At 41.1% G+C, this 15,363-nt stretch overlaps 1 protein-coding gene across 1 annotated transcript; it reads left to right on the top strand.

Moving 5' to 3' along the window:
• Positions 1–894: 894 nt before the first annotated feature.
• On the top strand, positions 895–14,422 carry si:dkey-33c9.6 (active breakpoint cluster region-related protein; the record flags this gene model as incomplete). Its single annotated transcript, XM_046064978.1, is given in 20 exon segments — positions 895–972; positions 2,520–2,728; positions 2,949–3,061; positions 3,775–3,879; positions 6,086–6,319; positions 7,366–7,473; positions 7,575–7,629; positions 7,714–7,766; positions 7,947–8,084; positions 8,464–8,585; positions 8,747–8,903; positions 8,998–9,117; positions 9,292–9,367; positions 10,849–10,944; positions 11,132–11,206; positions 11,399–11,496; positions 11,929–12,030; positions 12,936–13,099; positions 13,363–13,502; positions 14,288–14,422. Coding segments are annotated over 19 exon segments (2,143 nt in total), but the record flags the coding sequence as incomplete, so codon positions are not given.
• Between the last annotated feature and the right edge of the window lie 941 nt (positions 14,423–15,363).

The raw sequence follows: 15,363 nt of genomic DNA, 5'->3' as shown, positions 1-15,363 counted from the left end.
AATGTTGAATTTTTCTATAGGCATACAATTCAGCATAAAGACTCAAATAACAAGCACATTGTTTATGAATATTAAGTTTAAATGGAAAGCCTTCCCCCCCCAGCATACTATAATTAGTACCAAATGATGAACGTCTTTTCAGAAAACTTTCCAGACCAATAAAATGAAGCCTTACCTACATTTCAGATAATGTTTTGGTTCCTTACAGCACTGAACACATTAGTGTCACTTACAGCAACTTGATGCCAGATCCGTGTTTATTTCTGAATATTGTCGATGGTTAAGAAAAATCAAAGCCCCTCTTACTTGTTCCTTCTATTTATTTTCTCTCTTTCTGCAAGAGAACACTGGATGGCAGTCAAATGTAAAACTGCAAAAATCTGTTACTTTCATGAAGACTACTACAAATGATTATTATTGTAATTATGATCAATTATTTGTTTACTTTATTATTTATTTACATAAAAGTTTTTTTTTGTGTTTTTGAGTGTTTTCTGTCACTGTTTTTTATTGATATTGTTAAAAACTGCTAGACGTTTCTATTTTATTTCATATTGTGGGCACATTGCCTCAGTTGCAGTATCTTGGTTTGTGTCCCTAGTGATTTCACTTAATGTGTTTTTGACAGGGTGAGGTGAAATATGTGTGTGAATGACTGTGTACGTGGATGGCATTTAAAACTGATACATGGCTGTATTGAATATATTATAAACTCAGTCACTAATGACTGAACATTTGGAAAGCAGAAAAAGTGCCCATTGCAGTAGGGGACCCTGTACAACGAAGCAGGATTCCAGATAACGTTTTCAGTACCAGTTCACTTCTTAACGGGGTAGATCTCCATGGTAACTCAGGCTGAACGGTTAACCTGCTGTGGAGCAGGTTTTTTTCCAGATAAGAGATCAACCCTATTTTATGCTTTTGCCTTATTTTTAAGTCCTGCAGGCTCTTGCCCTACAGAGTGGAGGAGAGGTAAATATATTAGTCAATAATCAATACACTATTGTTGGTCAAAACCGCATCATTAAGCAAAAACTAAAATAAATAGTTGAATAAACGAAGTGCGTAACATTCCTCTGAGTTCAAGATCAATTCTAACAATGTTAACATCAGCGTTGGTGTCGATGCTTGTTTGTTTACCGTATTCTTCTTAGTCTCTTGCAACGCGGATTTGCCGTGATTTTTCTCTCGCTTCCCCTGGTAACCCCCGTGTTTCACGTCATACCGCTATGAACTGTGGCCAATTCCCTCAGTCTGCAGAAATGCGGACTTATGAAACGCGTCTAAAAAGGTCTCAAAATGTCCACGAGAGAGCCCTCACGCACCTGACGATTTGACAGTGATACAGCCTGTGTTATTTCAGAATGACGGACACACCTACGCACAAGTATAAATGTATGACTACAGACCCTACGCAGGAGTATAAATGGGCCTTAAACCCTCACGGAAAGTCTGTGAGGGTGGACATTTGAGGGTGGACATTGCACCCTCACAGACTTTGAGACACGTTCCCAAGAAGTCTTCCGCACTGAAGAAGTCTATGAAGAAAGTATGACATATGACGAGTAGATAAAAATGCAGGAAGTCCTGCTAATAACACAGGTTGACAAGAAATGAAAGAGCTCAGACAAAGCTGTGTTAACATATGTTTTACTATAGAGGGCAGCGTTGGACCATAAACAGAAGTTAACATTTAACAGTGACATTGGACACACACACACACACACACACACACACACACACACACACACACACACACACACACACACACACACACACACACACACACGACATATATACACTCACCGGTCACTTAGTAGTTACATATGCAACCACTGGTCCTACAGGAAATATCTCAGCGCCTATGGTGCTAAGCGTAATGGTGAACTGTATCAGCAGCAATGACCTCAAGTTAGGCAAAAGAATGAAGAATGAAGCTGTGTTAACATCTGTTTCACTGTAGAGGGAAGCTTGGACCATTAAAAGAGGCTCTTGGTTGACGATCATTAAAGTTTAATGGACACACACATACATAGGCCTGCATTAAAAATAACAACAATAAAAATATATGTGTGTGTGTGTGTACGCTAGGGCAGCTACATACTTCATCAATGTAATTTTATTTGTTAATACTACACTTAAAGGTTAAGCTAGTAGCCTACTATTGTTTGATTTCCATAGGTTAAACTGTCTATACAATGCTATATAGCCTACTATTTATACCAGCTATTTTCTCCTGGTAGCTAAATGTTATTAATGGAGACTGATTATTACAAATAAACTCTGACTGATTTAGACATGCTTTATGGTTAAAACAAAAATCTATGCCCTGATCATTATGTCAATATTTTTATTGTTATTATGTAGTCAATTTTTTTTTAAAATGGTCGCGTATGAAGCAACCAGTTAGCCATCATTTCACTGACCTAACTGAACTGTTGTGGTGAGGTTTCTGTAGCAACCACATTTAGAGGAAGTGAAGTAGGCTACCAATGTGGGAATAAAACGTCAGGTGCCAGTTCTCACTGGCTTTTACTCGGTTTCGCACAGACAGGAAGCTGTATTTTCCCCTTCTGAGCATCTTTAACAGAAAGAGGAAGTTTTCTGCTGTGCGTTTGCTCGCTGCCTCTCCAGAGCTCAGCCTGCACTGTGAGGGGAAGACTTCCGTGCTCATCGATGGACCTGTACCAGGAGGCTGTGCATTATCTGCAGTCACAGCATGTACCAGGTGAGGGATGGAGACATTGTGTTTTGTTATGTGAAGAAAAGGTTACTTTATTATAAATAATTTTGGGGCATTCAGCAGTAGATGATCAAAAAAAGTATCCAGTCTATTCTCTTTGTTGACAACGTGCCATAATCTCTTCTAAAAGTGCGCTAATTTTTGAAGAGCAGCTAAGCTTAGACCTTTCTCCCACGTGCTACCGTATTGTGTGTGTTTGTGTCAGTTGTAGCTGATGCAGAGACAGACGTCCTGGAGGAGGATGTGTTCCAGGAGGAGGCAGTGTCCGGTTACCTCTCGCCTCTCCTCTCGGAGAGCTTGGACTTCCCCGATACCCCTGTGAGCTGGCAGTCCTTCACGTTACACATGCAAAAAGAAAAATGTTGTATTTTTCATGTGTCATTAAGCAGTTCTTATGCCATAGTTGTTTGTGAACTCTTGGTAACTTATATAAAAAGGTTTTATAAATGAAAACACCGGAATACACAAGGTTTTAATGGTGGTTAAGTAAAGATGAAACATTTTCAGTAGCTATTAGCAATTCCTCGGGTTATACCTTAAGAGTGAAATAATAACAATAATTGCCTTTGAATATTGTTTTTCATTTCCTCTGACCCAATATAGAAAAGTATTGAAGAAGTAACACTTCTGTTTTCCACAAATGGTGCTCATTTGATGAAGGTGGCAAAATACAGAAGTGACCATCAAACAGTTTTATTACACCAAATAGGGAAATATTTAATGTTTTATATGTTTTATGGCTTATGCATGAGAAAATATATATTCCAAATAAATACCCCAGTTATGAACACACTGTTATTAAACCCCAATAACATAAATCAAATAGACTTTTTTGGGGATTTGAAAAATAATATTGAATGTAACCACGTGTTACAGCGTGGGTCTATGAGATCCCGAACAGAAGAAATGTCAGCTTTCATTTCAAAAGTCAAGATTGCACGATTTGCACTGGCTAAATGAATTGTCATGACACAGATTTTGAGAATGACTTTACTTTATTTTCTACATGTTGTTGAATGTTTGTGAATCAGACATTCTGCAGTCCTGAAGACATGTTGGAGAGGAGGCTCGTGGTCCTGAAAGGCATCCTGGAGAGTGAGGAGGTTTATCTCAGAGAGCTGGAGGCCCTGCTGATGGTAACACACACACACATAACATGAAAACTTGAGGTGCTAACTCATGTTATTCTCTAGGCAAAAACATATTGCAAAATGGGAAACTATCACTGTCAAACTTCCCTTTAGCTGTTCTGTTGTCACCACATAAATATTAGACATGCTTTTTTTTTATCATGAAAGCTAAAGGAATCAGCAAGAGGTTTTTTTTTTTACTTTACCTGAACTTAGGTTTGTTTTGTGTGTTTACTGTATCTGACTATGAGCAGCAGTCACATGCATGTTTTTCAGCCTGTGATCAGTGTCGGGTCAAAAATCACATTCAATGTTTGTTGTTCAGCTTCCTCCTTAAACCAACCTCCACCTGAAATGAGGTTCCCCGTTTTTTCTCAAAACATTGAAACGACTCTTGTGTCTACAGTTTAATATGTAGCCTACCTAATGTTACAGTTAGCAGCAGGTTAGCTTAGCTTAACATAAAGACAAACAACAGGTAGTTTGACTCTGTCCAAAGCTGAGTCAAAGCACAGTCCATGTCACTAATTAACATTTTATATCTCATTTGTGTTTGTTTAAAAAGTACAAACACCAATGTGTAAAACAACAATTTAATGTAACCAGCTTTGTGTCAAGTCCTGCCCCCTACTCACCCTCTTCTGTTTGATTGCCTAACCCTAAACCCTAGTGCACAAATTGTTGGACTAATTCTACAAGCAAAACTCGAAATATTACTGAGAGTTCAACTTCAATAGTGCACAAAATTGTTGGACCAATTCTATTCTCCTTGTATATGCGCCCTTTGGGCTCCATTTTCTGTAGACACAACTAATCCTACCAATGTTATGCTGATGATACGCAGCTGTATCTCCCGTTAAAACCAAGTGACATTAATTCTTTGCAATCCATCTATGACTGTTTCAATGATATTAAGTGCTAGATGGCCAAAAACTTTCTCCAACTTAATGAGAATAATAGACGGAGGTAATCCTATTTGGAATTTTAAGGTTCTTTTAATTGTTTTTAAGGCCTTGCATGGATTGACTCCACCATATAATTTAGACCTCCTCACGCTGTATCGCTCGTCCAGGCACCTTAGATCGTCAAACCAGCTCCTTTTAGCTATTCCACAGGCTCGCCTGTTAACAAAGGGTGATTGTGCCTTTTCGGTAGTGGCCCCAAGGCTGTGGAATAAACTTCACATTTTCATTGGATCATCCCCAGCTACTGAGACCTTCAAGTCTCGTCTTAAAACGCATTTTTATTCTTTGGCCTTCGAGTCAGTCTAGGGACATTCATCCTTAACTGTCCTGGCTGCTTCATCTTTCTTGTTATTGCTGCATGCTTCATAACTGTTGCATCATTTATTATCGTTGTATGCTCCCTTTTTATCCCTTTTTTATTTTCTTATTGTTGTTTTAATTGTATAACTTTTTTACAGCACTTTGTTCAACAGTGGTTGTTTTTAAATGTGCTTTATAAATAAATTGACTTGACTTGAAATTGACTTGAATCCTAAAAAATTATGCAACCAGTACTGTAACTTCCTGGGGTCTCTGCTGAGAGCGCTATCAATAATCTTATTGAATCTTACAGGCAAGAAAACGAAAGTCGGTGAGAGCATGAAGATGCTCAGGTTGATCAGATTAAAGTAGATCCTTTCTTTAATCTAGTCCTACTTCTGAAGGGTAGAAATAGATTTAGGGCTGAGAGTGTAAATTGCTTCTTTCTCTTCTATTCACAGCCACAGCAACTCCATGTTTCCTCATTCTTACAACTCATTGAACCAAAAAAAAAAAAAGGAAACACATGGATGTGAGAAATGAATCAGAAAGTTGATGTCTGGGAACGCAGCGTCTTGTCTGTGCTGTTGTCCCTTCAGTAGTACGCATGTAGCACTGTGTGGGTGTATTTACCCCTCGTGCAGACGTGCTGTTTACACTTTCTGTTATTTAGCAGTGGTCTGGGCGTATGTGTCAAAGTTGAGTGGCTGGAGAGGAAGTGTGAACTGTGCATCGGTTCACACATTCTTCTTTTTCTCGTCTCAACGACGCCTGTTTTATTTTATCTACATCTTTAACACACCAGCTTGTTCTTCTCACCCATACTGATTAGCCTTTAGCCTCTCTGCTTGTACAGCCCAATTACTTGACTGTAACTGTACTGACAGGATTAACTCAGTATTTGTGTGTTTGTGTGTGTGTGTGTGTGTGTACCTTTTCTTGTCTAGCCCATGAAGGCGCTGTGGGCCTCAGCCGGGACCTCCCAGCCAGTTCTGTCCAGTCGGCAGGTCCAGACTGTTTTCTACCAGGTGCCTGAGATCAGAGACATGCACCAAATTTTCCACTCTGGCCTGAAGGCCCGTCTGAGCGCTCACTGTCAGACCGAGCCCAGCCCTGGTGAGGAGAGAAAAATGAGCCTCACAGGCTTTGAGCTCATGGTGGGAGACCTGTTTCTGAAAATGGTAGGTTCTCTAATGTGTCAAGACCAACTTTTAGTGCTTGCATCCTGCGTCAGGCTTTAATTAAGAATCTTTTAATAAACGGTGGCAAAGAAGGATTCCCACATGAGTCAGTGACAAAAGGAGAAACAGAGGGAAGCTGTTCAATGAGTGACAAGACGCCATGACATAAGGTTTTAGACCACGTTGTAACTGTGAGGTTGCTTCCTCTTTTTAAAATATCTATAAGCACGCCACCATTACCCTCCCGATGAGGAAGTGCACCAAGCTTGAAACACATTTTGCTCTTTGTGCCTTTAAACCTTTTAAAGTCAATGTATGCTCTACGGAGCATTTCAGGGTCTTTCAGCTCATTGTTTTGGTTTTACAGCCTGCAATTTTACTGTTTTGGTTCACTCACAAAGTTCTCGTCAACCTCATTTTCAGCTGCAGCAGGCAGTCTGTCCAGCTCCAGACAAAAGACCGACAAAGTTGGCAACTGGCTGGTGAACATACTGGATGACAGCTTATAAAACACCGGTGCTAGGATAGTACTCTTGATTGGTCTCTAGATTAGTGTGTGTGTGTGTGTGTGTGTGTGTGTATGTATGTAAAGGGGGTTAAAGGTCCAGTATGTAATATGTAGGAGGATCTATTGACAGAAATGCAATAAAATATCCCTAACTATCTTTTAAGTGGCGTATAAAGACCTTACATAATGAACTGTTATGTTTTTATTACCTTAGAATGAGCCATTTATATCTACATACACTGCGGGTCCTCTTACATGGACGTCACCATGTTACTCCGCCATGTTTCTACAGTAGCCCAAAAGGACAAAAGTCTCTAGAGAGTGCGTTTCATCACTACATTGAATAAGTACGAAGAAGAAGAAGAATTAATGTTAGTAATAGTAGCTGTTGACTGGTTTATTAGAAGTAAGAAAAGAAGAGAAATTTGGACAAATGGAGGACCACATGTATTATTTAGCACAAGAGCCGACAGAGCGTGATTTTGTGATTGTGCCCCCTCCCCCCTCCATCCATCTATCCGTTATGTTGTCTTTGCAGGTAAACCAGATCGGCCTGTATGGCGGTTTCATTGCAAACTACGAGGAAGCTGTTGATGTTGTTCGCAAGTGCACACACTCAGACCCTCGTTTCCGAACCCTGGCCGAGGTACTACAAACTCTGCGCTACCACAGGAACACGCACTGTACTGTAACTAGCTGTGTACAATGTTATTCTCACCAGGCACACTTTATCTCTCGCTTTTCCAGAGCATGATGTCTAACAATGGCTCAGACAAAACACGCACCAAATACACCTTTGAAGGTACAATACTCTAAGTGAGTGGATTTGTTTTTGTAATAACTTTGAGTTTTAACTGTGTCTGACTGCTGTCTTTGGTTTTTACAGCTCTACTATACAAGCCTTTGGACAGAGTAACCAAGACCACACTAGTGCTGCTTGTGAGATAATTCATCAAATCCTAATAACTCCAACATCACCTCTCTAGCAGTCACTGTTTTCCTCTGATAGCACTCATCTTTCTTTTGCATGATGAATACATTATTTCTCATGTGGTGGAATTGGAGCACAGATGGCGATGACTTATTTTCTGACTAAGCAACCTCTCTGTGGTGTTGTAGGACCTCTTGAAGACGACTCCAGAGGATCACAGAGATTACGCAGCCTTACAAGAAGCTCTGAGATTGTCTCGCAGCTTCCTGTCTGGTATCAACGAGAGTTCACAGTGCAAACGGGAGGTCACGCTCAGTCACGGCATGGTGAGGCTTACGCTGTACAAAATCTGGCCAAGATAGACATGGATAAGTGTTGAATTGCATGTGCATATACACATATGTATATATGCAGGGGTGTTGGACTGGTGGGGGGGACTGAGTATACCATGCCCTCATGTGTGGAGGGCCCACAAAGATACTAGAACGAATTGCTGTGGATGTTGGGAGGGGCCCATAGAGAATGCTTATGTACAGGGCCTAGATGTACGACACCCCTGTATGTATGCATGTATATATTATGTATATACTGTATGTGTGTGTGTGTGTATATATATATATACAAAGATATATGTGTATATATGTATACTGTCTGTATATGAGTATATAATTGTATTTCTATGTGTATGTTTATGTGTTACTTCAGAGACGTCAGCTGATGCGTGACGGCTTTGTGGTGGATGGGAGTGAAGGGGAACGCAGGCTGCGTCACCTCTTCCTTTACACCGACCTCCTGCTGTGCACCAGATTCAAACATGCAAGCAGAGGGTGAGTGTAGCGAGACAACCCCCGGGGCTTATGGGAAATGTGGTCTACATTTTGAGAGACCACACAGCATGTATTTGTCATATTCACGTCCTGAATGATGACGTTTAAGCGTTGCCTTTGAGTAAACTGTGTCTTTGTCTGCATTTGCTTGTTTCTTCCAGGAAGCAGGACCAGTATAGGTTCTGCTGGTATGTGCCTCTTGCTGGTCTCAAACTTCGCTGGGTTGCAGAGCAGGAACGTTCACCAGTTACACACCTTCGTATACACACCATCAGAACCAAGATGTACCTACTCCGACAACAGCTACGGCAACAAGCAGTATGTTTGTGCGAAAATGACACAATTACAGAGAGAAGAGTTCTGGCCAGTGTTTTTTCAACAGACGAGTGAAATACAATGTGTTTGTGTAAAGACAGGGTCCAGGCTCATGGCTTTGTCAGCTCGTAGCAGGAAGAAACTGGAGCAACTTGAGCTGATGCTGCTCACACACTCCCCTGTTTACAGACTGGAGCTGCACAGCCCCAGTGGCAAGGTACACACACACACACACACACACACACACACACACACACACACACACACACACACACACACACACACACACACACACACACAAACAAATACTGAGTTAATCCTGTCAGTACAGTTACAGTCTTGAATAATAGCTGATGAAAATGGAAAAGCAATGTGCTTTGACTCTTTGCAGAGTCACACTCTCCTCCTCTCCTCCCTGTATGAACTTGAAGAATGGAGAGAAGCCATACACAAACTCACCACAGACAGTAAGTCCACAGCTTTTGGCCAATGTCATGGCGTCATGCTGCAGAATACACTTAATTTAGCTGGACATTTATTAAAGCACAATATGCTGGGATTATTCTCAGATTTCGAGTAAAAGGACACTAATACTTATTAACAGAAATGTGAATTCAAGATCAGTCTGTAAGGGAGCAACAGTGCGAAGGCTTCAACACCATGCTGGTTTCTGATGATATGATAATTAAGAGGGGAGATGGTGTGACAATGTACAGCAGCTGCAACAAAACCTTCTTCTAAGGTCACGTAGGGTAGTGCTGCGTTATTTCAGTGTGCAGAATGGTTCTTTACTTCATACACTAACAGGAAACGATTGATTCAGAAAGAAGTATGCTCAGAGGCAGATATAGGAGCAGCTTTTCTGGAACATTTGATCATCCCTGTCTTTCTTTCCGGCGCATATCAGCCTCTCCCACCAAACCAACAAGTAGGTGTGGCAGCAGAAGCAACTGGTTGTCGTGCAAAACCTCATCCCAAGACGAGAGTCTTGCTAAGACGCTGGTCCCTATTGCTTCTGGCTCATATTCTCTTAGCGGCCTAGGGCAGAGCGCAACTGGCTTTAGGGGCAGCTGCGACAATGTCCAACAGCAGGATGAGAGGCTAGTACACCACTGTCCCCCTCAAAAGTTATTCTCCACTGTTTTTCATCATGCCTCTTTGCCACTCGTTCATACAAGTGATGTGGCATTGAACAAAATCAGAAGCTCCGTGTGGAGCTGTTGTTGGCAAAGGAGGGATGGGTGGTTTTTTAATTGCTGATGGTTGTTTCTCTGCCATTGTGTTTGCAAAACTTCTGAAGCCCGCGCTGACAATTATGGGTGCTTCTCAATTCCCTTTGTTGCATCCACGTGTCACTCACTTGCGTACATTTGATATAAACACTCAGGAATGATCAGCTTCACATGTGACTGAATGGAAATGACGATAAATGATGTGAAAAGTGTTTTCTTGCTGACAGACTCTCTTGACTCTCTCTGACTTTAATTGTCTCCATGATAAAAGTTAATGAGAGAAATAACAGATCATGAAAAGAAAAATCTTTCCAATAAATGCAGCAAGTTGTTTGTGATCCATTCGTTGTTCTGACCTGCAGTGAACACAGATTTTAACTAGATGGCGAATCAGAAAACAAGTCAAGGGGGCTGTGCAGGGTGTGCAGTGATTGACACTGCGTTAAAGACTGGCTTTGATTGGTTGTTTATACCCAGGAGCTGTGTATTCTTTCAAATGGCGTTAGGAGGAGCATGAGGAGCCGGAGGAACCTGCTTTTGCTTTTTACAGCTTATCTGTCTCATGTAATACTGTCAGAATGTAGTGACGGTTTCAGTAATTGTGAGTAAAAGAAGGACTTTCTGCAGTTTTACGTCTAATGCGTTGTTTTTTGAATGAATTACTGTGGTTCTGCGAGCTGACTGGCATCTATAACTTGCTTTGTGTTGTTTCTCAGACATCGAAACCGTCCCCCCAGACCTGCTCACCCTCACCAGCGCATGTGTGAAACTGAGAATGACCCAGCAGCCACCACTACACAGCACAAACGCTGGTACAATCGCCATCTCTGTCTCCCTCTGCCCTCTTTACCTCATCACATCCTGCATCTGAAACACAAGACAAACCTCAAACCTTTTCTGCACTTTCATTTTGTCTTTCTCATCTTGCTCAGTTTCACTTTTGTTCAGGGCGTTTAAATCCCGTGATCACAGGATATTTTTGTCTCTGTCTCTCACCAGTAGAGCACGAGCAGTCGTTGTGTGGGACTCTGAGTGTGGCGATCCACTCTGCCTACGGCCTGCAGCAACCAGCCTGTATGTTTACATGTTCATTTTTTTATTACAATAAATAACCAATGAACCAAAAATGATAGAAATCTAAATTTGCCTCCAACTGAAGAAAAAAATAAAGGTTGTCAGGACCTAATAGACCTTGGTAGGTCTATCTAAATGACGAACTACAGGTCTCTTAAGTTCACTTAACTGTTGGCTCTCTTTCTTTTTAAGGTGTGTATGTGTGTGTGGAAGTGGATGGCTATGAGTTTTACGATAAACAAGCCCAGACGCACTCTTCAGTCCACAGCTTCAACCCACACTGGGACCAGGTTAGAGTAAAGCTGTTTCTCACAAAATAATTGAATGCATATTGGTCTTTAAACTTGAATAAAGGGGAGTTAAAACTAAAAACTGTAGAAAACCAAACCTATTTTTTTTTTAAGTGAAAGCCGCTGCCTCCTTTTATTGTCATGTAGGCAGGTGATTTATCAGCCAGTCCAGGGGTGGTGAATGACTTCTTCATGTCTAGACAGCATCCGACATGATGTCAGGCTTCAGTTCTACTCGCAGAGGATTAAAAAGTCAGCTCTGCGGCCAGATCAGGCAACGCTTTAAACATGATCAGTGGCAGTAAAATCTACACTAAATCCAACTGGTAGCCAGGATCAAAAGGCTTAAAATAAGACATGAATGCTCCTATTGTGGCGTCAGGACACTGCTGTCGCTGTCAGTGTTAACACCACCTTCTTTCTGTCGAACAGGAGCTGTCTTTCCAGGTGGATGGGGCTCAGGACCTGAGGGTGCTCTGTGTGAGTCAGTCTGATAGACAGGGTGATACTGTCCTGGGCAAAGCTTCTATAAAGGTATGAAGACGGACTAAGCTTGTCATTACATACAGCACAGAAGTGTGACAATGACAATGAACTACAAAGAAATAAAGAATTAAAGCATACAAATCTACAAAATTAATGCTGTAATAATCAATATTTTTAGATAAAAAATGGGTTGAATGCGATGTGAAAGGCATCACACATAGTGACCCGAGTGCAGTTCCCCTCAGCTCTACTGAAACTTTCAGTGTCCCATAGCTTACTGTTTTGGTTTTATGGCCCATGACTTAGCTGTTTTGGCTCACTCTCACCCTCTTTTGTTTTCAACCGCAGCAGGCAGCTAAACAGACTATGCTACAGATAAAGTGACTAGCTGGTGAACATGGTTGAGAATTAAGTAGCTAAAGATATTTCCATCAGGAGTTGGTGGACCTAAAAAGTAGAGTGAACACTGGACTAACATTCGTGAGGTGGCCAGAAACGCGGCTCCAAATAAATGCTGCTCCGTATCTGCTGGATGCATGCGTAGGCAACTGTAAATATAAATGTATCGTAAACTATTTAAGGTTTTACTGTATTGTGCTAGCCACTCCGGCCACCAAACACTAAACAACCCCCTTTATCCCTCTCCCCCTCAATCCTTCCATCATAAGTGCTCCTCGTTATTTGAATAAACTGCATTTTTATACCTCACACTGGCGTGGTCTGTTAGTGAATGCTGCTTTAAGTAGTATTTCAAGTATTACAAATATATAAAAGAATACAAATACAATACTGCCTGCTGTTCATATGTATTGCCTGTACAAAGTTAGAGGTCAGTGGTGAAAGAAAAGCCCATTCACTGCACAAAACATTTTATATTTCTTAGATTCATAATACAATTTGTTACAGTTTCTGAACATCTGTCTGTTTTCTAATGTTTTGTATTTGCCCATCAGTTGCTATCTAAAAGCCTGAATACGCGATGGAGGAGACAGACTTTACATCTTGGCCAGGTGGAGGTGACCCTCTCCCTGAAGTACTGTCCGCACCCGCTTGAACCACCGAGATCTGTAGTCCAACAACAGCCTGTCTTCTGCGTCCCCATCAAAACTGTGGCCCAGTAAGTCCCCGCCAGTCTTTGGAAAGTTTTTTCGTATGAGCTCACGGGGGTGTCTAAGAGGCCTGAAACGGAAAGCTGCAGCTCAGTCCAGGGTTTTATTTCCCTTGTGCTCTTTTGTTTCATGTTAGTTTGTTTTGTGGGAAGAGTTGGCTGAGGAGAAGCAGAAGTGTGGCAAGAGTGGAATCTGAAATGAAGTGAAATATCTGAGGTGGGGTTTTTTAATTTATTTATTTTTATTCGTATTACTTTCAATTCTCTGTCAGACAGGAGGGAGTGCTTGTCCCCCATGTGGTGCGCTGCTGCGTGGAGGAGGTGGAGAGGAGAGGCATGGAGGAAGTGGGCATCTACAGGATTTCAGGAACCACCAGTGACATCAACACGCTCAAGACGGCATTCAACAGCAGTAAGGAAGCGTTTCTGTAGCCATGTGCTTTTATGTTGCGAGAGTGTGATTCAGACAGGCCAGGAGTTTCACAACTTGAAAACTGAAACTGCTGTTAAACACATTACACAACTCTTTTCTCTCTTTAGGACTTGTTGTCTGCAGTTTTCTGCAGTTTTATCCAGTTTCGTTATTATATAATAATATATTTTGTTATCCAAAAAAGCACTTGTTGATTCCAACTAGACTGAGAGTCTACAGCCATGCAAGCAGTTCTGCGACACACACACACACAGCAGTGCTTTGAGCTAAATGCTAACAGCCTGCCAACATGCGCGCAATGATAATGATAATTGATATTAAGCATGTATAATGTTTACCATCTGAGTTTAGTGTGTAAACATGCTAACATTTAATTAGTACTAAACACAAATTACAATTATATTTATCTTTGTTAGAACAAAGACATCACTCTGAAGTTTGTTAGCAAATTGTCCAATGTCAAAATCATGTCTGAGAAGAGATGAGGAGTTTGAACTGAGCCATGTTGGTTTATGAAAAGCTGACTTTTCCGAATGAAACATCACTTTATTTTGGCTTTTTGGATCGTTCATGTTTGATGATTGTTTGATTGTTTATAGTCGCTGTAAAGAAAAACAAAAAAACCCCTCTGACTCATAATTTCAGCTGCACACTCAACACTATGACGAGATGTTTTCTCGTGCTTGTAAGGAAGGAAGTGTGTGTGCCAAAAGAAGCTACAGTAATACTGATCGTAACCATCGTGTGTCGTCCCCGTCACTCAGATCTGCGTGAAGCAGTGACCAGGCTGAGGAGTGCTGAAGTAAACGCCGTCTCCGGTGTTCTCAAACTGTACTTCAGAGAGTTGCCTGAGCCTCTTATACCCACAGAGCTGTTTCAGAGCCTCGCCAGGACGCTGGGTAAGACAGACAACACGTGACAAACCATGTCCTTGTTTATTTTTATTCATTCAAAGCATTTTGCACCATGGACACAAAGCTTTACACTCTGCTTCCTACTGATGATTTTAATGATATGAACAGTAGTTAATTTTCAGCTTGTCTTTACAGTAAAACAGCTCTAACTGACTCTGGTGTTATTTTTACGATTTCATGAGCTTCTTTAATGATAAAATTCTAGCTATTAGAGACAAAATTCACCAAGACCTGCCCTCAACTGGCACCTTAGAAACAGCTGTAGAACCAGATACATGTTTAGACTGTTTTGCTTCCCTCAATCTTTACCAACTAACTTCAATAATTTCTTCATCTAAACCATCAACCTGCCTCTTAGACCCCATCCCGACTAGGCTGCTTAAAGATGTTTTACCCTTAGTCAGCACCTCTATACTAGATATGATCAATCTATCTTTATCAACAGTCTATGTACCACAGTACTTTAAAGTAGCTGTAATTAAACCTCTTCTGAAAAAGCCCAAACTTGATCTGGATGTTTTAGCCAACTATAGACCTATATCTAAACTTCCATTTCTCTCTAAGGTTCTGGAGAAAGCAGTTGCTAAACAGCTGTGTGACTTTCTACAGAGCAATAGTTTATTTGAGGATTTTCAGTCAGGATTTAGAGCTCATCATAGCACAGAGACAGCACTGGTGAAAATTACTAACGACCTCCTTATTGCATCAGACAAAGGACTTGTCTCTGTACTGGTTTTATTAGATCTTAGTGCTGCATTTGATACCATTGACCATCAGAATCTATTGCAGAGACTGGAATATTTCATTGGCATTAAAGGAATCGCTCTAAGCTGGTTTAAGTCCTATTTATCAGATCGATTTCAGTTTGTACATGTTAACGATGAGTCCTCCATGCATGCCAAAGTTACTCATGGAGTTCCTCAAGG

This window comes from Micropterus dolomieu, linkage group LG12 (assembly GCF_021292245.1).
Source record: "Micropterus dolomieu isolate WLL.071019.BEF.003 ecotype Adirondacks linkage group LG12, ASM2129224v1, whole genome shotgun sequence".
NCBI lineage: Eukaryota > Metazoa > Chordata > Actinopteri > Centrarchiformes > Centrarchidae > Micropterus > Micropterus dolomieu.
Note: the sequence above shows the minus strand (reverse complement) of the source record. Positions and strands in the feature narration are given on the sequence as shown.